At 39.5% G+C, this 8,809-nt stretch overlaps 1 protein-coding gene across 1 annotated transcript; it reads right to left on the bottom strand.

Moving 5' to 3' along the window:
• Nucleotides 1-414: 414 nt before the first annotated feature.
• Nucleotides 415-7,194, bottom strand: LOC118821213 (PSMC3 interacting protein). The gene is made up of 8 exons (XM_036589720.1): nt 6,931-7,194; nt 5,347-5,447; nt 4,952-5,041; nt 4,741-4,852; nt 2,864-3,009; nt 2,148-2,201; nt 1,992-2,051; nt 415-769 (listed from the first exon to the last, which is right to left on the bottom strand). The coding sequence occupies exons 1-8, from the start codon at nt 6,950-6,952 to the stop codon at nt 713-715; spliced, it is 642 nt and encodes a 213-aa protein (XP_036445613.1). The 5' UTR covers nt 6,953-7,194; the 3' UTR covers nt 415-712.
• Nucleotides 7,195-8,809: the final 1,615 nt, after the last annotated feature.

Genomic DNA, 8,809 nt, shown 5'->3' with positions numbered 1-8,809 from the left:
TTCTGTGCATTCTTTAAACTTATGTACATTATTTACAGTTCTGTGCATCACTCATGTGAGTAACAAAGGCAGAGATTGCACTGAAAAAAGTTCTGCTTTGAATGAATGATTCAAAAATGTACATCATTTACACATGGATAAAATATGCTGCCTTGATTCAGTTACTGGCAAACGCACATAAACCAAAAGGCAAAATTGTGTCTATACAGTCATACACAAAAGTTTGAATAGTCCCTGCAATTTACATTTTGTTGATTTTTTAAATTTTTTTAAAATAACATCCTCTATAAGGAACAAGCTTAAATATGACATTTTCTCCATGTTTTAGTGCACATTTTCTATTTATTTTCTGAGATTAACATATTGGTAGAAAAATAAACTAAAATGTGCCTTAACTTTTGCACAGCCCACATTTTTTTAATGTTAAATACAAATAAACAGTAATCATGCATTAAAATGTACACAAGTGTGTTCCCAGTAGAGGATGCTGACTGGAAAAATCAACAAAACAAACTCCAAACCTTTGCATGTGAAATTATTTACACATTTGAATCAAGTTCAGTGCAGTACTTTTTCAGTGTGGTGGCCCATCACGGTGTGGACAGACCTGCTCAGTAAACGCTTCGCTGTCCTGGGTGCCTCACGTCTTACTGTCCTGGTGGTGCCCTGGCAACCGGTGTCCATGGTTACCCAGTCAAAACAGCATTCAGCATCAGATGTTAGGAATGGCCACTTTATGGTCCTCATCGGTTTCAACCCCAACCTCCTCCTAAATAAATAAACAAATGCATAAATGCACAAATTATTTTTACTGTGGACTCTAATTAAAGTATTTAACATTAACCACTTAATTTTTTACGGTGTCTTCCACAAATATTGGCACCTCCGGTAAATATGAGCAACACAGGCTGTAAAAAAACACTGTTTTTTCCCCTGACAGACTCTTTAACATCTTCAGCTGCTTTAAACTTAATAATTGCTCTGATAGTGAAAATGTGCATTTTCAACTGTTTATACATTTCCTTGAAGCCATTTTGCTGATTTGCGCAGCTCAACAACATTTTGTCGCACATCACTGATACATTCTCTGGTCTTTCTCACACTGACGGACAACTGAGGACATTTGGCATGTGTGTCACCTCATATTTATACCCCAGTGAAACAGGAAGCCATGGCTGAATATTTAAGTTCCTATTCACCCAAATGAACTTTAAAACATGAAATATGAATGTGAATATACTTGTTAGATTTCGCTCATAAGAATTTCTAGTGGTGCCAACAACTGTGGCACATATATTTGAAAAAAATATTTGTGCCATGACAAGATATGGGTTCTTTCTTTTAATCATTGTACTTCAAATAAAGGTATATTTTAAATGAAAGATCAAGGGATAAACAATAAAGAATCATTTTTACAGCCTGTTTTTTGCTCATGTTTACCAAGAGTGCCAATATTTGTGGAGGGCAAGGTATGTTATTCATAAAATATTTAACAGAATTACATCTGTTTCAGAAGCACTTTTAGTACAACATTAAACTGATGGTCGACTCTTGAGGTAAAAATGTCTTAAGTCGGGCTGTTTTTCTTACAGTGATGGGGATCATGAATGCAGAAGTAATTTTGTGTGCAAACCTGCAGGTGTCTGCAAAGAAACTGCTTAAAAGGTAACAAACTGAAACTCACCAGATCTGAAACTCATGTCGACTGAATGAATACTTGGCCAAAAACAAAATGACAGACTTAGAATGGTCTGTTTAAAATAAATGATTTGGCAAAATTAACTTCATGAATTTTTCAGCTTGACAAATACTTTAGTGTTACTTTTTGAATACTTTTTGGGGCTCCTTTCATTCAATAGTGCTATATTTTAGTCATATTGTATTTTGACAGATTTAAGCAATAAGCCACAAGAGACCATGTGTTACAGCGATTTTACACAGTTTAAACAATATTATTATATATTAACATTGTTCTATTTTTAGAGACTCACCAGAAACTGCTTCTTGCTCTTTGGGTAACCCTCAAGAATGGCTCCCATCATATCAGACGCCTGAATGATCAGTCCAAAATAAACATATCAGTGCACTGTAAATGCTGTGTCTGTGATAAGTATACAACGGTAAAGCTGATAAACTGAAGTCTTTACCAGTCTCTTTCGTTTCTTCCACTCTTTCACAAACAGGCATCTCTCCTTGTAAACCTGTGGTTTGGACAAAACAGGAATTTATGTAAAATGTCAGAATCCATTTGAAATCATGCCTAAACACTAAATATATCTATTTTGTTCAATTTCCTAAAGCTACACAGCAAAATTGTGCAGCTTCATAAACTATCTTATAGTCAGATTTTGTTTTACAACTTGATTAATCAGCCATGTCTAAATGCACCCTTAATAGCACCATCAGGAGTGTCTATTTTCAGTCCTGTGAGAGCACCAAACTGTGCTGGACACTTGCTTTTTGTCTACTGGACAGTGCGGTACAGTTGTCATTTCCACTGAACCATACCATACCTGAGTACTTGTGCTGAATTTGGTTACTACCCTTCTTACTGAATTACCAAGCATCCCAAGACAGAATGTATAGTTAGAGCTAGAAAGTGCACAACATTTGATTGGACCAACGCAACTGTCACAGAATTGCTGCTTATGTCCATCAACTGCTGTTTGTAAGAACAGACTTAAGTACTCAGGGTACAGCTTGTTCTGGGTTTGGATTAGTACTGTAAGATAAGATAAGATAATCCTTTATTAGTCCCACAACGGAGAAATTCACACTGCTACAGCAAAGGGATAGCAACTGTGCCACAACGCACTGCCCGGTGTGAAAACGCCTTTAAATCATGCCATAAGTGGCTTCAGACCTTTTCCCTCTCTGCAGGGGTGACGTGATTTGTAGCTGATTTGATTTTGTTTAGACGTTCTTTGTAGCCTTCACACTCAGCTTTCAGCTCCTGGATCTGTGATGTCATCTCTGCTGTGGTCAACGAGCTGTTCAGCTCTTTCAGCTCTGTGGGTGAACAAACAAAATTTCATCAGGGTAAGTCGAGTTCAGACAGAACTGTTATTGGGCTACAGTCGAGTTCAGACAGAGTTCTGTGGGCTACAGTCGAGTTCAGACAGAACTGTTATTGGGCTACAGTCGAGTTCAGACAGAGTTCTGTGGGCTACAGTCGAGTTGAGACAGAACTGTTATTGGGCTACAGTTGAGTTCAGACAGAGTTCTGTCGGCTACAGTCGGGTTCAGACAGAACTGTTATTGGGCTACAGTCGAGTTCAGACAGAGTTCTGTCGGCTACAGTCGGGTTCAGTTTTTTGTTGGGTTAAGACAGAGTTCTGTCGGCTACAGTCGGGTTCAGACAGAACTGTTATTGGGCTACAGTCGAGTTCAGACAGAACTGTTATTGGGCTACAGTCGAGTTCAGACAGAGTTCTGTGGGCTACAGTCGAGTTCAGACAGAGTTCTGTGGGCTACAGTCGAGTTGAGACAGAACTGTTATTGGGCTACAGTTGAGTTCAGACAGAGTTCTGTCGGCTACAGTCGGGTTCAGACAGAACTGTTATTGGGCTACAGTCGAGTTCAGACAGAGTTCTGTCGGCTACAGTCGGGTTCAGTTTTTTGTTGGGTTAAGACAGAGTTCTGTCGGCTACAGTCGGGTTCAGACAGAACTGTTATTGGGCTACAGTCGAGTTCAGACAGAACTGTTATTGGGCTACAGTCGAGTTCAGACAGAGTTCTGTGGGCTACAGTCGAGTTCAGACAGAGTTCTGTGGGCTACAGTGGGGTTCAGACAGAACTGTTATTGGGCTATAGTCGAGTTCAGACAGAGTTCTGTCGGCTACAGTCGGGTTCAGACAGAACTGTTATTGGGCTACAGTCGAGTTCAGACAGAGTTCTGTGGGCTACAGTCGAGTTCAGACAGAGTTCTGTGGGCTACAGTCGAGTTGAGACAGAACTGTTATTGGGCTACAGTTGAGTTCAGACAGAGTTCTGTCGGCTACAGTCGGGTTCAGACAGAACTGTTATTGGGCTACAGTCGAGTTCAGACAGAGTTCTGTCGGCTACAGTCGGGTTCAGACAGAACTGTTATTGGGCTACAGTTGAGTTCAGACAGAGTTCTGTGGGCTACAGTCGAGTTGAGACAGAACTGTTATTGGGCTACAGTTGAGTTCAGACAGAGTTCTGTCGGCTACAGTCGGGTTCAGTTTTTTGTTGGGTTAAGACAGAGTTCTGTCGGCTACAGTCGGGTTCAGACAGAACTGTTATTGGGCTACAGTCGAGTTCAGACAGAACTGTTATTGGGCTACAGTCGAGTTCAGACAGAACTGTTATTGGGCTACAGTCGAGTTCAGACAGAGTTCTGTCGGCTACAGTCGGGTTCAGTTTTTTGTTGGGTTAAGACAGAGTTCTGTGGGCTACAGTGGGGTTCAGACAGAGTTCTGTGGGCTACAGTGGGGTTCAGACAGTTTTGTTAGGCTACAGTGGGGTTCAGACAGAGTTCTGTGGGCTACAGTGGGGTTCAGACAGTTTTGTTAGGCTACAGAGGGGTTCAGACAGAGTTCTGTGGGCTACAGTCGGTTTCAGACAGAGTTCTGTGGGCTACAGTCGGTTTCAGACAGAGTTCTGTGGGCTACAGTCGGGTTCAGACAGAATTTGTTCTGACTACATTTAGGTTCAGTGATAATTTTGTCAGGCTACATTCGGGTCAAGATCAGAGCCAAATAAAGCTATAATATGTACCTGCATCAAGCTGCCTGCAGTCCTGGGAGACTGTCTGCACTTGGCTGCTGAGTTCTGTGATGCGACGGTCCATCTCCTTCAGATCAGCATCACTTACATCAGCAAACTGAGACTGCAAGGACAGCATAAATATTTTAAGAGCAAAAATTAAGCCAACAATTTTTAAAATTCAGTATGCACATTTTTTTTTGTATTAAATCAGTAACTTCACCTGATCAGCAAAGTAGATCTTCTGCTTGCCGTAGACCTTCTCTCTGATCTTACCCTCCTGGGCCAGCTGCTCCATGGCTTTCACCACAGCCTGTTAGTGCACAGTTACATTTAAACACACTTGGGGCAAATTACATCAATAGTGCTGTATTATACATTACTATATGCACTACATGAAATGACAATGCAGACAAACAAGTACAGATATCCTGAATTAATTTCCACATATCATTTATATGCCTATATTAAGCTACACAGTGCTTTGATAACTGTGTCATTCTCTACATTTACACGTAAAGCATGCATCTAGCAGAAGTTTGGTCATGATGTAGGCCAAATGTTTCTTTATGCAACATCATGTAAACGAAATAAAGTAACTGGCATCATTTACAATACCGTTTTGCCAAGGCCATGCTGTTTCTGCAGGTTACCAAACACATCCTGGGCACTGTAGGGTCGGTTCTTCTCATTCAAGTAGGTGAGGATAATGTCAGCACCTGATAATCACATCAAACAGACCAATATGACTATTACAGGCACCCAGCGAGGGGATGACATGTCTGAAAGAGATTAATGTGTTATTAGTTTTGTCATGTATTATTCTGTAATTTCACGTTTTCCTTCATTTATGTTGTTTCACTACAATACCCAGTATGCATTGCACAAATATGTCAAAAGAGTAAACAGAAGACATGATATTTGACTTTCTTAATGGCTGGGTTTTATATTCACAAGGGTAGATTCTGAGGCAAAAGGCCATTTTTTATTGCCTTTGGAAAGAAGATGGAACGTTATATTGAATTAATTCTGCCCTCTTTAAAACAAAAAGCTATTAAAACTGTTATGTATATCACCCCCCAGCAAATTTATGGGTATAGTTACTGTTTATGTATATTTTCCTTTTAAATGCACCTGAGGTTGTGTACCATGGTTTGCTTTCTATTAAAAAGAAATATATTTAAAAATATTAAAAAAGTACGGAGCCCCGCTGGTGACATCCTGTATAAATAAAAATAATGCGTGGCCACGACTTAGTAAGGCGTGGGAACGAGATGCTAATGCGTGGCCACGACTTAATCATCTCGTTCCCACGCCTTACTAAGTCGTGGCCACGCATTATTTTTATTTATACAGGATGTCACCAGCGGGGCTCCGTAGCAAACAACAAAGTGCACGCGATTTTTCCGAAGGTCCAGCCACCTTAAAGATCATCAGAAGGGGACTGTCTGAGTCTTTAAATCGGAAAATCTCTCTCTATACAGACTAATTCACTGCGGCTCCACTGTAGGATGCGAGTACAGTAAGTTACACATGTATACAACATATGTGGCGATGGTTACATTTCTCATTTCGCCCGGGGTGTCCCTTTGATCTGGCAAAGTGAGTTAGCGATTCTCCAATAACGCATCAGTCAGCTTGGTATCAGAGTCTGTTCTCCACAGGTTAGCCGCACTGGCTACTTCCATGCGCTCACTAAAGCCACAAATCGAGACTGTGGTGTGCAGTAAAACCCCTTAAAGTGTTTCATTAAGTTAGTATCCTCGCGATCCGGTCGAGGCTGAAGTTGGTTACCTGTTATCCAGCTTCTTGTTCGAATTTTCCCGTTCCACCTTAAATGGCGCAGCAGCTACGTTCTGACGGCTCAGCAGCCAGAATGTAACTGCTGCACCATTTAAGGTGGAACGGGAAAATTCGAACAAGAAGCTGGAGAATACAAAGCTGACTCAGCGTCGTTTTCAGGCATCATAGAGCATCGATATCGTATAATATGAGACATTTCACGTTTCCCGTGATCGCCGTGGGACATTTAACGCTAAGCTAAGACGCAGAGTTTGCGCTGATAGCAGGTCAGCTAACTTAACGCGAACTCACTGTTCTGTTTAACAAACCCACCGACTTGACACCAAAAAAGGAAACGAAATAGATGATAAAACATAGTTTGTTGCACCAGAAACAAATATCAAATGAGTTTCTACGCACATCCAGAGTCCTTTTTGCTCATCTTTAATCCAAATACGATCAGAAAACAAACTTCGCCGGTCTTTCTCTGTTTACTCCTCTCGAGTTTCCCGCTCTGCGTAGCTGTGTGGGGGTCAGAACGTCACATCCGGCACTGCGACGTGTATCGTTTAGGCTGCGTCCAAAACTGCATACTATCCGTACTATTCATACTACACTACTGACGGGGCTTCTGAAGGGAGTGCACTAATTTTTACATACTATTTAGAACGCTAGCATGCTGTTTCGGACGCAGCCATAGTCAACGGCTAATGTTAAAGGAATATTTAACGTTTAACGTTTTTACTCCTAAGATTTTTTTTTGGTGAAACCCTCTTATGTTTTTCCTCTTCTCTGTTTCTGAGGATCAGTGTGCCAAAATATTTAATTAAAGTCAAAAGTATGACTTTTCCAAGAAGTATTTATTTTCTCAAAATATTTAATTTTAATTAACGTACCGATTACATCAAGATTTTACTCATGCCAAAGTAATAACTGATTGTCTATAAAAAATTATGATGTATTTTCTAGAGATTTTGCACTAATGTTGTAATATTAATATATGGCTTTTTCACTCACAATTTTGGCCAATTATCACCAAAATTAAATAAATTAATATTTTTACAAAAGTCATTACTTCAAGTCATTACTACAAATGAGTAACTATTACAAGACATTTCGACATAGTATGTCAAAATATTAAATAATTGTCAAAAATAGGTTGCAATTTTGATAAGTCACTATTTTGAGATAATGTGGATGAATTTGTGTTTCAGTACATCATCAGCTACATTCCTCGTTTCTCACTCTTACGGTACATGTCCACTTCTCGCCGCATTCCCAGTGGAAATGAAGCAGGTAACAGAAGGTAGTACACCTAATAACAATTATTATTTTAAAAAATTAAGTGAATTTATTGAAAACATTATAATATTAATTCATAATTCATACCTATAACCTAAGGTAGTGATGTCACTGTGCTGTTTTTATGCTGGGGCTGTACAGCACCATTTTGAAGCTGATACAGATGCAGTTCTATCCCTGTAGAAGTCCAGGAGAGATAAAATCTGCCTCAAATCTTACTTTAGAACGGTGCTCATCACAAAAATGTAACATCAACACTGACAAAAGAACTAGTGCTTTACATGGTGTTTACACTCCGCCCACAGCTTTGTGGTAATCTTCCTGACTGTAAAAACTGTCCTATATTATTCTGCTTTAATTAAATATGTACGGTCACCTACAGCGTTAAACCCTCAACAGGAACACTGTTCAAAACTGGTCATATCTGAAAAAACAAAACACACAGACATTAAAAAGACGCCACAGTTTAAGGCTGTAATTCCAGAATTTATTCACTTGCACATCAAAACATATCAAAAACCAATTACAGAGGAAGAGGGAAGTACATTTCTACTGATCACATGTACAGAACAAACACTTACATGGCAGAATATCCTCTTATCAAAGAGTATGAATTCTATTAAAGTGTTTTTTTTAAATGCTTCATTTAGAAAACAGCATATGAGTCCTCCACTCTCTTGTTCGGCTCCAGTGAGATTGCGAGGTGAACAGACAGCCTGAATTCTGACGTTATTTACAACATCTGATGGTTTTGATTTTCTTAATTCTCGATGTGAAAACCTACTTTTATCGTTTAATTTGTATGCGTTTATAAAGTGACTCCTGCCTTGCTCACAAAGGTTTGAATGAATTGACAAAAATGACCAGCAATTTGTTATATTCATGAAAAGAGTATAAAAGGAACAGTCTTCCATTATCTGGAAACCATGCTGACACACATGAAGAAAAAAAAATAAAATACCGCACACGTCACGCTTCTTTTTCAAAATTCAAATGG

This window comes from Colossoma macropomum, unplaced genomic scaffold (assembly GCF_904425465.1).
Source record: "Colossoma macropomum unplaced genomic scaffold, Colossoma_macropomum, whole genome shotgun sequence".
Lineage (NCBI taxonomy): Eukaryota > Metazoa > Chordata > Actinopteri > Characiformes > Serrasalmidae > Colossoma > Colossoma macropomum.
The sequence above is the reverse complement of the archived record's forward strand: the minus strand, read 5'-3'. Positions and strand labels throughout refer to the sequence as shown.